Source organism: Mya arenaria, chromosome 11 (assembly GCF_026914265.1).
Source record: "Mya arenaria isolate MELC-2E11 chromosome 11, ASM2691426v1".
NCBI classification, from domain to species: domain Eukaryota; kingdom Metazoa; phylum Mollusca; class Bivalvia; order Myida; family Myidae; genus Mya; species Mya arenaria.
This window is the reverse complement of record NC_069132.1, coordinates 2,206,549-2,222,463: the sequence shown is the minus strand read 5'-3', so window position 1 is coordinate 2,222,463 and position 15,915 is coordinate 2,206,549. Positions and strand designations below refer to the sequence as shown.

Below are 15,915 nucleotides of genomic sequence, written 5' to 3'. Positions count from 1 at the left end.
CTGTGTTGCAATTATGGTTATGTGCGTCATACAGTGTGTTTGAGTCACAAGTGGTAGATAAAGAAAACAATTTATTGTATACAGTGCAGCATTTTTTAAACTGACATCATATCAGTTATGAGATATTGCAATGAATTTATAATATCATATCTCCATCATATTGACCGTCAAGACAACGTGTTGTGACAAAACTGTCGGCCTGTATCAGTCAACCTTGTCACTGACCCTGTTATACACCCAGTCTGTTATATACCCAGTCTATTATTTTCATACACCCAGTTCGTTAAACACTGTTATACACCGAGTCTGTTATACACCCAGTCTGTTAAACACCCAAACACCCAGTCTGTCAAACACCTAGTCTGTTATACACCCAGTCTGTCATACACCAAGTCTGTCATACACCCAGTCTGTTATACACCCAGTCTGTTATACACCCAGTCTGTCATACACCCAGTCTGTTATACACCCAGTCTGTTATACACCCAGTCTGTCATACACCCAGTCTGTTATACACCCAGTCTGTCAAACACCTAGTCTGTTATACACCCAGTCTGTTATACACCCAGTCTGTCATACACCCAGTCTGTTATACACCCAGTCTGTTATACACCCAGTCTGTTATACACCCAATCTGTTAGACAACCAGTCTGTCATACACCCAGTCTGTTATACACCCAGTCTGTTATACAACCAGTCTGTTATACACCCAGTCTGTTATACACCCAGTCTGTCATACACCCAGTCTGTTATACACCCAGTCTGTTATACACCCAGTCTGTCATACACCCAGTCTGTTATACACCCAGTCTGTTATACAACCAGTCTGTCATACACCCAGTCTGTTATACACCCAGTCTGTCATACACCCAGTCTGTTATACACCCAGTCTGTCATACACCCAGTCTGTTATACACCCAGTCTGTTATACAACCAGTCTGTCATACACCCAGTCTGTTATACACCAAGTCTGCTATACACTCAGTCTGTTAACACCCAGTCTGTTATACACCCAGTCTGTTATACACCCAGCCTGTCATACACTCAGTCTGTTATACACCCAGTCTGTTATACACCAAATCTGTTAACACCCAGCCTGTCATACACTCAGTCTGTTATTTGTTATACATTCATAATACACTCAGTCTGTTATACACTCAGTCTGTTATACACCCAGTCTGTCATACACCCAGTCTGTCATACACCCAGTCTGTCATACACTCAGTCTGTTATACACCCAATCTGTTAACACATAGTCTGTCATACACCTAGTCTGTCATACACCCAGCTTGTCATACACCCAGTCTGTCATACATCCACTCTGTCATACACTCAGTCTGTCATACACCCAGTCTGTTAACACCCAGTCTGTTAACACCCAATCTGGTATACACCAAGTCTGTCATACACCCAGTCTGTCATACACCCAGTCTGTCTTACACCCAGTCTGTCATACACCCAGTCTGTCTTACACCCAGTCTGTCATACTACTAGTCTGGCATACACCCACTCTTTCATACACTCAGTCTGTCATACACCCAGTCTGTTTACACTCAGTCTGTTATACACCCAATCTGTTAACACCCAGTCTGTCATACACCTAGTCTGTCATACACCCAGCTTGTCATACACCCAGTCTGTCATACATCCACTCTGTCGTACACTCAGTCTGTCATACACCCAGTCTGTTAACACCCAGTGTGTTATAAACACCTAGTCTGTTAGACACCCAGTCTGTTATACACCAAGTTTATTATACACTGTTATACACCCAGTCTGTTTTACACCCTTTTGTTATACAACCAGTCTGTCATACACCAAGTCTGTCATACACCCAGTCTGTTAACACCCAGTCTGTTAACACCCAATCTGGTATACACCCAGTTTGTAATACACTGTTATACACCAAGTCTATCATACAACTAGTCTGTTATTCAACCAGTCTGTCATACACCAAGTCTGTTGAACACCCAGTCTGCAATACACGCAGTCTGTTTACACCCAATCTGTTGAACACCCAGTCTGTTTTACACCCAGTCTGTTATACACACAGTGTGTCATACACCCAGTCTGTTAGACACCCAGTCTGTTATACACCCATTTTATTATACACTGTTATACACCCAGTCTGTTTTACACCCAGTCTGTCATACACCCAGTCTGTTATACACCCAGTCAGTTTTACACCCAGTCTGTTAGACACCCAGTCTGTTATACACCCATTTTATTATACACTGTTATACAACCAGTCTGTCATACACCCAGTCTGTCATACACCCAGTCTGTCATATACCCAGTCTGTCATACACTCAGTCCGTTATACACCCAATCTGTTAACACCCAGTCTGTCATACACCTAGTCTGTCATACACCCAGCTTGTCATACACCCAGTCTGTCATACATCCAGTCTGTCATACACCTAGTCTGTCATACACCCAGCTTGTCATACACCCAGCTTGTCATACACCCAGTCTGTTATACACCCAGTCTGTCATACACCTAGTCTGTTAACACCCAGTCTGTCATACACCCAGTCTGTCATATACCCAGTCTGTCATACACTCAGTCCGTTATACACCCAATCTGTTAACACCCAGTCTGTCATACACCTAGTCTGTCATACACCCAGCTTGTCATACACCCAGTCTGTCATACATCCAGTCTGTCATACACCTAGTCTGTCATACACCCAGCTTGTCATACACCCAGCTTGTCATACACCCAGTCTGTCATACACCCAGTCTGTCATACATCCACTCTGTCATACACTCAGTCTGTCATACACCCAGTCTGTCATACACCCAGTCTGTTAACACCCAGTCTGTTATACACCCAGTCTGTTATACACTCAGTCTGTCATACATCCAGTCTGTCATACACCTAGTCTGTCATACACCCAGCTTGTCATACACCCAGCTTGTCATACACCCAGTCTGTCATACACCCAGTCTGTCATACATCCAGTCTGTCATACACCCAGTTTGTTATACACCCAGTCTGTCATACACTCAGTCTGTTAACACCCAGTCTGTTATACACCCAGTCTGTTATACACTCAGTCTGTCATACATCCAGTCTGTCATACACCTAGTCTGTCATACACCCAGCTTGTCATACACCCAGCTTGTCATACACCCAGTCTGTCATACACCCAGTCTGTCATACATCCACTCTGTCATACACTCAGTCTGTCATACACCCAGTCTGTCATACACCTAGTCTGTTAACACCCAGTCTGTTATACACCCAGTCTGTTATACACTCAGTCTGTCATACATCCAGTCTGTCATACACCTAGTCTGTCATACACCCAGCTTGTCATACACCCAGCTTGTCATACACCCAGTCTGTCATACACTCAGTCTGTCATACACCCAGCTTGTCATACACCCAGCTTGTCATACACCCAGTCTGTCATACACCCAGTCTGTCATACACCCAGTCTGTCATACACCCAGTCTGTCATACATCCACTCTGTCATACACTCAGTCTGTCATACACCCAGTCTGTCATACACCTAGTCTGTTAACACCTAGTCTGTTATACACCTAGTCTGTTATACACCCAGTCTGTCATACACCTAGTCTGTTAACACCCAGTCTGTTATACACCCAGTCTGTTAACACCCAGTCTGTTATACACCTAGTCTGTCATACACCCAGCTTGTCATACACCCAGCTTGTCATACACCCAGTCTGTCATACACCCAGTCTGTCATACATTCACTCTGTCATACATCCAGTCTGTTAACACCCAGTCTGTCATACACCTAGTCTGTTAACACCCAGTCTGTTATACACGCAGTCTGTTAACACCCAGTCTGTTATACACCTAGTCTGTCATACACCCAGCCTGTCATACACCCAGCTTGTCATACACCCAGTCTGTCATACACCCAGTCTGTCATACATCCACTCTGTCATACACCCAGTCTGTTAACACCCAGTCTGTTATACACCCAGTCTGTCATACACCCAGTCTGTCATACATCCAGTCTGTTAACACCCAGTCTGTTAACACCCAGTCTGTTATACATCCAGTCTGTCATACATCCACTCTGTCATACACCCAGTCTGTTAACACCCAGTCTGTTATACACCCAGTCTGTTAACACCCAGTCTGTCATACACCCAGTCTGTCATACATCCACTCAGTCATACATCCAGTCTGTTAACACCCAGTCTGTCATACACCTAGTCTGTTAACACCCAGTCTGTTAACACCCAGTCTGTCATACACCTAGTCTGTTAACACCCAGTCTGTTAACACCCAGTCTGTTAACACCCAGTCTGTCATACACCCAGTCTGTTATACACCTAGTCTGTCATACACCCAGCTTGTCATACACCCAGTCTGTCATACACCCAGTCTGTCATACATCCACTCTGTCATACACCCAGTCTGTTAACACCCAGTCTGTTATACACCCAGTCTGTTAACACCCAGTTTATTATACACTGTTATGCACCCAGTCAGTTTGACACCCAGTTTGTTATACAACCAGTCCGTCATACACCGAGTCTGTCATATACCCAGTTTGTCATACAATCAGTCTGTTATACACCCAATCTGTTAACACCAAGTCTAGCATACACCCGGTCTGTTATACACTCAGTCGGTAAACACCCAGTCTGTCATACACCCAGTCTGTTAACACCTAGTCTGTTAACACCCAATCTGGTATACACCCAGTTTGTGATGCACTATTATACACCAAGTCTAGCATACACCCAGTCTGTTATACACTCAGTCGGTAAACACCCAGTCTGTCATACACCCAGTCTGTTAACACCTAGTCTGTTAACACCCAATCTGGTATACACCCAGTTTGTGATGCACTATTATACACCAAGTCTGTTTTATACCCAGTTTGTTATACAAACAGTCTGTCATACACTCAGTCTGTCATACACCAAGTCTGTCATACACTAAGTCTGTTATACACCCAGTCTGTCATACACCCAGTCTGTTATACACCCAGTCTGTCATACACCCAGCTTGTCATACACCCAGTCTGTCATACATCCATTCTGTCATACACTAAGTCTGTTATACACCCAATCTGTTAAAACCCAGTCTGTCATACAATCAGTCTGTCATACACCCAGCTTTTCATACACCCAGTCTGTCATACATCCACTCTGTCATACACTCAGTCTGTTATACACTCAGTCTGTCATACACCTAGTCTGTTAACACCCAGTCTGTTATACACCTAGTCTGTTAACACCCAATCTGGTATACACCCAGTTTGTAATACACTGTTATACACCAAGTCTATCATACAACTAGTCTGTTATACAACCAGTCTGTCATACACCCAGTCTGTCATACACCCAGTCTGTCATACACCCAGTCTGATATATATCAAGTATATCATACAACTAGTCTGTTATACACCCAGTCTGTCATACACCCAGTCTGTCATACACCCAGTCTGTCATACATCCAGTCTGTCATACACCCAGTCTGATATATATCCAGTCTATCATACAACTAGTCTGTTATTCAACCAGTCTGTCATACACCAAGTCTGTTGAACACGCAGTCTGTCATACACGCAGTCTGTTTACACCCAATCTGTTGAACACCCAGTCTGCCATACACTCAGTCTGTTATACACCCAGTCTGTCATACACCCAGTCTGTTTACACCCAGTCTGTTAACAACCAGTCCAAAGTAAACATTCAAAATTACAAAGTCCTAATGTCGAGCTGACTCGTCATTCAGTTCAATATTCAAAATCACGGACTCCTAATATGGACTAGCCCAAGGCTAGCTCGCCATTTACAGTGTGTGTATACCACGTGATAATTTGCGTCATAAATGCTACGTCGGAAGGCAATGTTTTGATTTGAAAAAAAGACTTTAAACAAAGATATCTTCACTTTTTATTTACCATTTTAAATGAAACATAGCGCAGTCTACGCAGCTTACGGAGCCCTGCCTTCGATCTTTTACCAGATTTTGATTGAGAGTTTAGTTTCTTTAAACACTTAATACTTCACGCAGTTGTTCAGGGCCATCACTTGATGAGGTTAGATAACTCTATATTATTCTTTACACAGATTATGGCCCCTGATTGACTATGAAACTTATGTTAAAGTTTTAGGGCAAGTTGGAATATTTATTAATAACTTCTATATCCTTTGTTTAATTGACTTAATATTTCACACAGTTGTTCAGGACCATCACACAATGAGGTTACATAACTCCATATTATCCTAAATACAAGTTATGGCCCCTGAATGACTTAGGTTAAAGTTTTAGGGCAGGTTAAAGTTTTAGGGCAAGTTGGGATTTTCACTTAAAACTCCAATACCATTCATTCAATTGACTAAATACTTCACACAGATGTTTAGAGCCATCACATAATGAGGTTAGATAACTCCATATTATCTTTTATACAAGTAATTGCCCCTGATTGACTATGGAACTTAGGTTAAAGTTTTAGGGCAGGTTGGGATATTGTTTAATAACTTCTATACCCTTCATTCAATTGACTTAATAATTCGCACAATTGTTCAGGACCATCACCCAATGAGGTTGCATAACTCCATATCCTTAATACAGGTTGTGGCCCCTGATTGACTAAAGGCTAAAGTTTTAGGCAAGTAAAAGTTAAGGGCAAGTTGGGATTTTAATAAAAAAAACTTCTATACCGTTCATTAAATGCACTTAATAAAATTCAAAATTTACGACCATCTTACAACAAGAAACACAACAACTCTGTTTTAAGCCTAAATACAAATTATGGCCCTTGATTTTTTTTTGGATTTTTTTTTAAATTACCTTTGAATGGCATATTTGTATATTCTTAGCCACATTTTCATAATGGGAAATCAAGTTATTTGAATGACTTTCGTCATTGTTTGGGCGGGCTGGTGGGAGAGCAGCATCAAAGTCACCTTATGTATCGAATAATTTTAGTTAGGTTTGACATAAAGAGACCAAACTTGGTATTATTACATCGTTATTGTACCGGGAAGCATGGACGCACCTGACATTACTGCCCTTGAATACGGCCGTCTGACGGAGCACTGTCAAAACATTATTTGGAAACAGGTTTGTCGAAGTGTTTGATGAAACTAATGACTGTATCAAATTTCGGTAATAAAACAAATGCGGAGCTCTTTAAGCGGCATAGTCTGCCCTTTGTTTCATTTAAAATGGTGTTGTGAAACAAAAGTTATCTTTGATTTCAGACTTCATTTTAAGCAAAATGTTGCCTTCCGACGTAGCATATAATTATGACGTAATTTATCACGTGGTATACACAGACTGATTTAGCTCGACGATAAACTGAAATACAAGTACTCCCAATATTGATCTGGCTCGTCGTTCAGCTCGGGATTCGATAATTTTGCGCATTTAGGTTAAAATCTACTAATTGATTTGGCTATATTTTTCAATGTAAACAGGCAACACCATTTCTAGCGTTCCACGTATACGACAATCATTCATTTCATTGAGTTCAACCCCAATTGATTTTTAAAGTTTGAATTTAAAGTATAAGAACTTTAAATAATGTGCATCACACAGACTTAAATAAACAAACTATCAATCTGAAGTAACGTTCTCAAACTTAAATATACAGCCGATCCTCGTTGGCTCGAACTCGTCTGGCTCGTTGTAAGACTCGATATATTGCCGGTCCATTGATGTTCATGTCGGCAGTGTTCGACTGTCAAGAAGGTACCCAGGACCACATCGTACTAAGCATTTAGTTATAACGTGCCTCGAAAGCTTAGAACATAAACTATTTGAGCAACAAGGAAGAAAAAAGTACGACCCCGGCAGGACTCGAACCTGCAATCTTCTGATTCGAAGTCAGACGCCTTATCCATTAGGCCACGAGGCCGGTCGCTTTAAGGCTCAGAAAACAAGTCTAAGTATTTAGTAAAACAAACTTAATAAACACGCTTTCGAATGGTCCGCGTTATGTTTACTTTAATAAAATACGCTTTTAGCATATTGACCTAGCATGTTATTATCAACTTTTAATGAAATGTACAGCGCCACAACCCCCAAAGGTCATCTACAGATGAAACTCGAACGGAGTGATCTCCCCTGGCTAGTCTGGCGCAGTACTTAGCTCTAGATCTTCCATTAGTGTGTATATTGTTTAATACCTGGGAGTAGGCTTATTAGTTCCAGATGATATTCTCCGTTTTTAATAAATTCATATACATAATAGAAGGGTCTCTTTTAACTGTTTGCACATAAACGTACATCGATGAGTAAATGTGTACACAGTGATAATATGAATCGGTGTACTGTAACCGTCGTTAAGGATCAGTGAAACAAATATTTTTGAAAGTCAGCGTTCTAAATCTTAACCGTACTGTATCTGTTATGGACTGTTAACAAATACAGTACTGAGTACTTATTGAAATATTACCGCGTACCCGGAAATGAGTTGATCTCGACATTGTAGTAGGACGCATTGTCGACATTGTATGACAGACTGTGGACATTGTATGACAGTTTGTCGACATTGTATGACAGACTCTGGGCATTGTATGACAGTTTGTCGACATTTTTCAGGTGTTGTCACATGGTTATATTAAGATGAAGAATAGTTCCATGTAAACTAGCAACCGTTCGTACATTCTGCGTTTGTTAAAACTTGGACAATCAATTCGCTGCAGTTTAAATGTTCGATGAAATTATATCTACGAGTTTGTCCTAAACGCACAAGTGAACTCAGTGCTTGTGTACTTAAATACGAGATATCAAATGAAATAGCTCTAGACGTAATGTTCATTGAACTGTTTACCTGTGTGAATTGTTATCACCTACCTAAACTAAAACGTTTAAAAAGTTTAGTTAATGTAGGTAAAAAATATGCACCTTAATATAGCTGAGGAAGGTAGACTGAAAAACTACGGTGCAACTTCAGTTGGATATCAAAATGGCGGATATTCAGGAACCGAATACACCACAAGTGAATTTACAGACCAAATACCGAAGCCAGAACACTCGGTAAAAGACACATTTAAATATTTGGATGTGTACAACGTGAACTATGAGGTGAAAGAGTGGGTGGGGCCGTGGTGGAAGGGTGCCTGCTTCCGGAAAATACGTCACAAGCAAGTGCTCAATAACGTCACGTTACGATTGAAATCAGGGGAAATAACAGCGATATTAGGAAACTCAGGTATTCGTTGATAAAAAATGTATTCCAAAAGGCATACACATGTATACGTTTCAGGTTAGCCAGGTATGAAATAAAATAGCGATGATAAAAATGCATTTTTACAATATCGTTACAAATTTTAAGCTCTTTAATAATTTTCAACAGGATCTGGAAAGACCTCTCTGTTAGACGTCATAACATGCCGATCGTCCGGCAAGGTAACGGGTGGTGTCTATTATAACGGCGCGCGGTGCACCCGTGACGTCATTCAAAACCACGCGACGTACGTCATGCAGGCGGACCGTCTGCTTCCCAACCTCACTGTCAGGGAGACGCTTAGGTACACGGCAAGTCTGAAACTCCCCGGACACACCAGCAACGCGGTGATAGACAGAAAGGTTGAACAGCTTATACATGTAGTATTTTGTTGGAACGTTTCAAATAATCATAAAGAATTGTCACTCATTGTGTCCAAGAAACATGGACTCTTTCACTGAAGGATAATTACGTATATGTATATATTTATATTTTCATCATACAATTACAGCTAAACTGGAATAAACATATGTATCCTACATCCTCCGTTGCAGGTTGCGCAAGTGATCACGGAAATGGGGCTGAAAGAAGTGGCGGACTCTCGAGTGGGCGGCCATATCATTCGGGGGATCTCAGGAGGAGAACAGAGGCGGGTTACCATAGCCATACAGCTCCTCAAGGACCCGGGTAAGCAGTTAATTGTTGTTCTATGTTTCAGATAATACGAATAAAATGTATATTTAAATGTATTCGCGCGTGAACTACACTATGCGATCATTAGTTTGAGAAGGGAAACTCAGAGACCCACAAATATATTAAACCTCGCAGTTCTGGCTTAGCTCGAAAAAAGTTGCCGCATGTTCACCAGTTATCATATTTGAAGTTTGGGGAAAGTACATGTCGTTCAAAGAGCTTTCATTGATTTATGTTTTATATTCGGCAAAAATACTTCACAGACATGATATTCTTGGATGAGCCCACGTCGGGTCTTGACAGCTACACGGCGCGATATCTCGTCTCCAACCTCCGAGATCTTGCGAGACGCGGGAAAATCGTGCTTCTCACCATCCATCAGCCGAGCTCTGAGATTTTTACCCTGTTGGACAACATCGGCATCATGTCTAGGGGAGAGATGGTGTACTGCGGTGCTGCTGAGAACGTGGTGGAATATTTTACCGTCCTTGGATACCCTTGTGACAAGTACACCAACCCGTTGGACAAATACGGTACGATGTTTGTTGCCGGCATCTTGAAACAACTGCTAATTTATTAAACAATGTACCGACAGGGTATTGCCTAAATAGTTAAGAAGTACTTTATGAATTCTTATAAAAATCAGCAAGCATTCTTCCGACAACTCCAACTACAATATTTTTACCATCCCTCAAAGCTACTACATGCACATGTATGTCGTGCGCCGGTAATTCAGGCTCGCGCTCGGACAGATTACCAGCAAAAACATAGGCAAAAATAATATACCCTAATTAAATCCTGAAACTTTATAGTACTAATAATTTCAGACAAACTTTTAGGAAAAACGTTTTGAGATAATCAGTTTTATAATCTAGTGGACGTGGCGAGTATAGACCGGCGAGACAAGGATAGTGAGGAAAGTAGCGTGAAACGTGTTGACAGCCTTGTCCGCGCCTACCGGAACTCCCGTCTGCACGCCGACACCGCCGCCGCCATCACCAAGTACACCCAGGGCCGTTCAGCTACATGGAAGAAGGAGCAGAAGGATCCAGGACCGAGCTACCCACGCGTGTTTATCACCATTCTAAAGTAATATTCAGAACATTTGAAACACGCAAATCTCGAGACTTGCATTCTTTAAAAAAAATCAGTTTTCCGGTTTCGTTGTATTTTTTAAATTTACGAAAAATGCCGTTTTGTTTTGTTCAGCTGTTTTAGGGTATAATCATTAAATGTACATATATATGCAAGAAACCGGTGGCTGATCGGTATTTTCACCTCAGTCTACTGTTACACGAGCGGTTTTGTTACAGTCGAATGTACCGTAACTTGTTCCGGGACCGGAAGGACTACGTTGCGCGGCTGCTGTTACTTCCGCTGTTCTTCCTGTTTATTCTGATCTTCCTGGGGCGACTGAAACACAACCAGAAGAGCATCCAGGACCGCGTGGGCCTCCTGTACCAGTCCGCTACCGTCCCGCCCTTCATGGGTATCATCAACTCTATACCGTTGTGTGCGTAGCTTTTTTTTAATTAAACCACTCAAGTACTAGTAATTTAAACTCTGTAACTTAATAGTCGTTGGAAAAGGTATGGAGAAGGGGAATTCTATTTTAAGCCATACAATACACTACCTATACCGCCACGGATCCCCCCTAAACCACCCATCGAGAATGACCATTGCTTGGCAAGGGATTTTGCATGTTGTTCAAGGGCGTTTTGTACATAACTCGCCTAAATTAAAGTAGATATTTTGAAAATATACAATATAAATTTTCGATTCGTCTCTTGCAGTCCCTTGTTTCCGTGACCTGTACTTTCGGGAGAGCCGGGACGGTCTGTATGGCACGGCCACGTTCCTGTCCGCGTACTCACTGCACGTGCTACCCTTCCATGCCATCTCCAGCGTCATCTTCAGTTCCATGGTCTACTGGTACGTACACAGACTTTGTCAGTCGACCTCCCCTATCCGGGGTTATTATATATTGCCCGGTACAGTTGAGTTTCTTAATCGTGCAATATTTGCCATTCGCTATACATCCTCTAAATACTAATGTCGTTTGCTTTTCAAAGAAAAACAATCGTGTGTTGTGCGAAAACATTACTGTTAGCCATAACTGGGACACCATTTAGGTTGTTAGTATGAACCTAGTTCACAGTGCCGATAAATTACATATATGTTTAGCTAATATACTAGTATCTGCTACCATCATTCTGGCTGAAATATTTGTATAGTAATGCCCTCTTTTTAACTGTGATAGAAACACGAGTTGTGCCATCAGCTTGCGTGGTTCATGTGTTCAGTAAGTTTAATAAATGTCAGTTTGTTGAGCATTATACATTTTCAAAGTATGATTTGTTTTTTACCAACATGTTACAACTATGTGTAACTGTATCCAGGGTGACGGGCATGCACCCAGGCGCGGACCATTTCGGACTGTACACGCTGGAAATTTTCCTGCTGCATTACTGGGGTGAGGTGACGGCGGTCGCCATGATGGGGCTCTTTATGAATGCCAACCTCGCGCAGAGCGTCACCGCCCTCCTTCAGGCCGCCCACGTTATCATCGCTTCAGGCTTCCTCAAGTAAGCACTGGTCGAAGTGGCGGTGTTGGTTTCATTAATCATTAACCCGTAATATATGAAATACATTCATAGCATAGTGAGATATTAAATTGTGCGTGTTTGGGGTGTAATTGGGTTTCAACGGTTCATGGTATTAGAATTGCAATAAAATCGGTGTAACCCTATAAAACATTAGAATTTATTCATATGAAACTGAATAACACCAGGTAACACTTTGTGTCGTGTTAGAGTCAGGGTGATGAAATGTGTATTTTTTCAGAAACGTGAAGACCCTTGTCAAGCCCTTCCAGTGGCTCAGCTGGGCCCTTATACATCGGTACTCGGCCGAAATATTCGTCGCCAACGAGTTTAAGGGCCTCAAGTTCGACTGTGACACGCCTACTGCACCAAACGGTAAAAAAATTATCATATTGGTAGACCAATTATCCTATTGGTGAGAGTTTTAGGCTCCGATGGTACGTGTATTTCAAAATGTGTTTCCATGTGGACTGAAATGCCCAAATGTGTGTGTGTTCGGTAAAATAAACGTTGATATAAAGCTGTTCAGTCCTGCGTTTTGTTTTCAGTGACCACCCAGTGCATAGAGTCCGGTGACGACTATATCGACGCCTATTACCCGGGAAGTACCGAACACATCGCACGGAACTTCGGCATCCTCGTCGCTTACGACATTGGCACTCTTATTATCGCAATCATGTGCTTTAAGATAAAGGGCACCAAAAATCTCCACTAGAGTTGAAAACTGAAGTCGGTTAAACAGCTTATTACAGCTAGTAGTTTAGAAGTTGACAATATTCTGTGAATGCATTATTTTTTTATTTGATAAATCTATTTAATCGATATTCTCTATTGCTTTACATATTTCAACCCAAAAATAGCACACACATCAATACTGTATAAAGATTTGCTGTGTTAACTTGCAGTAAAAAACTTTCTGTTTTTGTTATTGTTTTCTTCATCACACATTGTGTAAATGTATCGTCATGAAATAAGATATGATTAAATAAAAAAGTACAGACTTAAATATATATATTAATGATCATTAATGATCTCATGAGCTGAGGAACTCGTATTTCGAGTCAATGCAATAGTGTCTATGCAAAAGATTTTTGCTCACGCGTTTTATGTGTAATATGATTTATAAGTCGTGGCTAATAATAATTAAGTGTATGTTCTGTTCATGACAATAATTACTTATTTATGTTTTGTTGTTGGTGGTTTTACTTTTATATATATTAATGCAAATACAATGTTGACAATACTATTGTTTAATGTGTTGTATTTTTCTATGTATACACTGTTGAAAATATCAGTGCAATTTTGTCTTTACAAAAAACAATGCAAATATTGTGTTATTTTGTTTTCTATTATTCTGTCAGTATAATTATTATAATTCTGAAATAAATTATAATATATACTATTTTTTTTCTCTTTTATTAAGGTAAACATAAAAAGTTGCATGAAGACACTTAGAAAAACAATACTGTAGGGTAAATGTTTGATTTCGACGTATGGCCATCACCAGTCACTGGGGGAAATAGTGAACTGCGGGAAATCCAAGTTGATGAGTTCGTGTTCGTTTCTGAACACACAACCCTGAATCAGGCACCGTGGACTCCCTTCTTTATATAGCCAATCTTTCCTGAAATCGTAAAACGGAGAAATACACTGCTTACTGATGATATATAAAATAAACCAGTTCGAAAGGACTTCTTGTGTTTAAGGGTATACCACTATTCAACTAATTTTACTGTTATTTTCAAACGCCTCAACGGTTCAAGAATCGTGACAGCTAGTGTCATGGCGAATGACTAGAAATAGTCGTGTATTTTTTTGCGGAACAATAGTGAAATCAGTTCATATAGACAAATCAGTTCATATAGACAATAATGCGTGTTTTAAGTAGTTGTTGTATAGTGCGTGTATGGCCATTGGTGTACACATGGCATAATCCCACTGCACATTATCCAAATGATACGTACATGAGGGCGACCCCCGCCTTGTTCCCCTGGATGGTACCTGCGACACTTCCGGTAGGCGTCTTCTTTACCCAACCCGTGACCCCTAGCTTATTCGCCGCCTGTAGGACGTACTGCAAGAGAAACCAGCGCAACAGGTGCAATAGAATAGTAGGGGCATTGGTACGGTGCATGACAAAATATTGACGCAAATATTTACGTGAATTGTATTTTGATAAAATTTGTAACTCAAATTAATACCTGTTTATGTAGGAATGTAAACATGAACTAATGATGTTGTCCTAAATTGCTCTAACTTTTCAATGGAGTACATGTACACTCATTTTTACTATACATGGTCTTACATGCATTCCTACGGCATGTGTACATACATTATTAAAACGACATACCTTTCTGAAGAACACGCCTGCAATGAAACAAAAATAATAGATTAGATCGTGCTTATACTTAACTTGCATAAATACTCATTATAAACGAGGAGCCATATCTGGAATGTAAGTTGACTGATGAAACGACAGCCACGGTACGTACCATGTACAAGTCCAAGGACTTCAAAATCCACAGATAACATTCGAGAATCATCAGTATAGTTAGGGTATTCCATATTGCGGAGCAATTTAAAGCTAACACTTATTTATAACTGCAGTAAAGTAGAGAAAGCTTTTGCAATAGAATAACAGTCTGTATTTTTATTGACTGAGTAGGTAAGGTAAGTGTGTATCGATCTGTATATCTCCTTTGATCCGTAATCAATAAACTGGCAATCACTAAACAATTTGCATTTTGCAGACATTAACCGTCTGCTTTACTGGAGGGTTTACGCCTTAAACTGCATTGTATGTTTAAATACTAGCTAGCACATACCTAACATGTGTGTTATAATACAAACAAGGCAGTCCAAAGGCCGGTGTAACGTTGTAAAGTGACCCCCATAGAATAATGACCCCCCGGTCATTATTTTATATAAAATAATGACCCCCGGTCATTATTTTATATAAAATATTGACCGGGGGGTCATTATATTATGACTGGGGGGTCATTATATTATGACTCCTCACACGTAGAAAAATGACCCCTCACGTAGAAATGTGACCCCCTATAGAATAAGGACCCCCCCCCCAATCCAAACCTTGACCTAACCTATCTAAGGTACACTTGCACAACATAATTATCTTCATCCATAGACATCGGAGGAGAGATGGCACCCGTCCGTGCATGCGTCCATACTGCACGTTTTTTTTTGACCGCAGTTAGATGGAATTGATCCAAGCTTCAGGGATTACCACTACCGATGCCTATTTGTGTGGAAAGAAAAAATGGTTAAAGTCTCCGACCGAGAATCACTTGCCCCTCACCGTTGTGAGTTCGACGCCTACCAGGGTCGTGTATGGGTGACAGGCATACAAACTGTGCGCTGCTCAGTTTATCATTTAAAACATAGGCGATGGACTGCATAGGAACGTTCCATCAACAAAATACGC

General features: G+C 40.8%; 2 protein-coding genes and 1 non-coding gene across 3 annotated transcripts; 1 reads left to right on the top strand and 2 right to left on the bottom strand.

Annotated features, from left to right (window-relative positions):
* Positions 1–7,790: 7,790 nt before the first annotated feature.
* Trnar-ucg (transfer RNA arginine (anticodon UCG)) lies at positions 7,791–7,863 on the bottom strand. The gene has a single exon. It is a non-coding gene; the product is annotated as a tRNA-Arg (tRNA).
* Positions 7,864–8,152: 289 nt separating this feature from the next.
* On the top strand, positions 8,153–13,844 carry LOC128207246 (ATP-binding cassette sub-family G member 5-like). The gene is made up of 10 exons (XM_052910064.1): positions 8,153–9,162; positions 9,307–9,539; positions 9,732–9,864; positions 10,134–10,403; positions 10,746–10,959; positions 11,184–11,383; positions 11,664–11,802; positions 12,270–12,455; positions 12,715–12,848; positions 13,022–13,844. The coding sequence occupies exons 1-10, from the start codon at positions 8,850–8,852 to the stop codon at positions 13,186–13,188; spliced, it is 1,989 nt and encodes a 662-aa protein (XP_052766024.1). The 5' UTR covers positions 8,153–8,849; the 3' UTR covers positions 13,189–13,844.
* A 29-nt stretch (positions 13,845–13,873) lies between these two features.
* Positions 13,874–15,149, bottom strand: LOC128207248 (acylphosphatase-1-like). The gene is made up of 4 exons (XM_052910065.1): positions 14,966–15,149; positions 14,824–14,840; positions 14,438–14,547; positions 13,874–14,097 (listed from the first exon to the last, which is right to left on the bottom strand). Exons 1-4 carry the CDS (start codon positions 15,036–15,038, stop codon positions 13,974–13,976), a joined length of 324 nt encoding a protein of 107 aa, XP_052766025.1. The 5' UTR covers positions 15,039–15,149; the 3' UTR covers positions 13,874–13,973.
* Between the last annotated feature and the right edge of the window lie 766 nt (positions 15,150–15,915).

Coding starts and splice junctions, on each gene's coding strand:
- LOC128207246 (XM_052910064.1), top strand. CDS start 8,850: ATGCACCTTAATATAGCTGAGGAAGGTAGACTGAAAAACTACGGTGCA. Junction 11,803..12,269: donor TTCAGTTCCATGGTCTACTG/GTACGTACACAG, acceptor AACTGTATCCAG/GGTGACGGGCATGCACCCAG. Junction 12,849..13,021: donor CACGCCTACTGCACCAAACG/GTAAAAAAATTA, acceptor TTTTGTTTTCAG/TGACCACCCAGTGCATAGAG.
- LOC128207248 (XM_052910065.1), bottom strand. CDS start 15,038: ATGGAATACCCTAACTATACTGATGATTCTCGAATGTTATCTGTGGAT. Junction 14,098..14,437: donor AAGGCGGGGGTCGCCCTCAT/GTACGTATCATT, acceptor TTACGATTTCAG/GAAAGATTGGCTATATAAAG.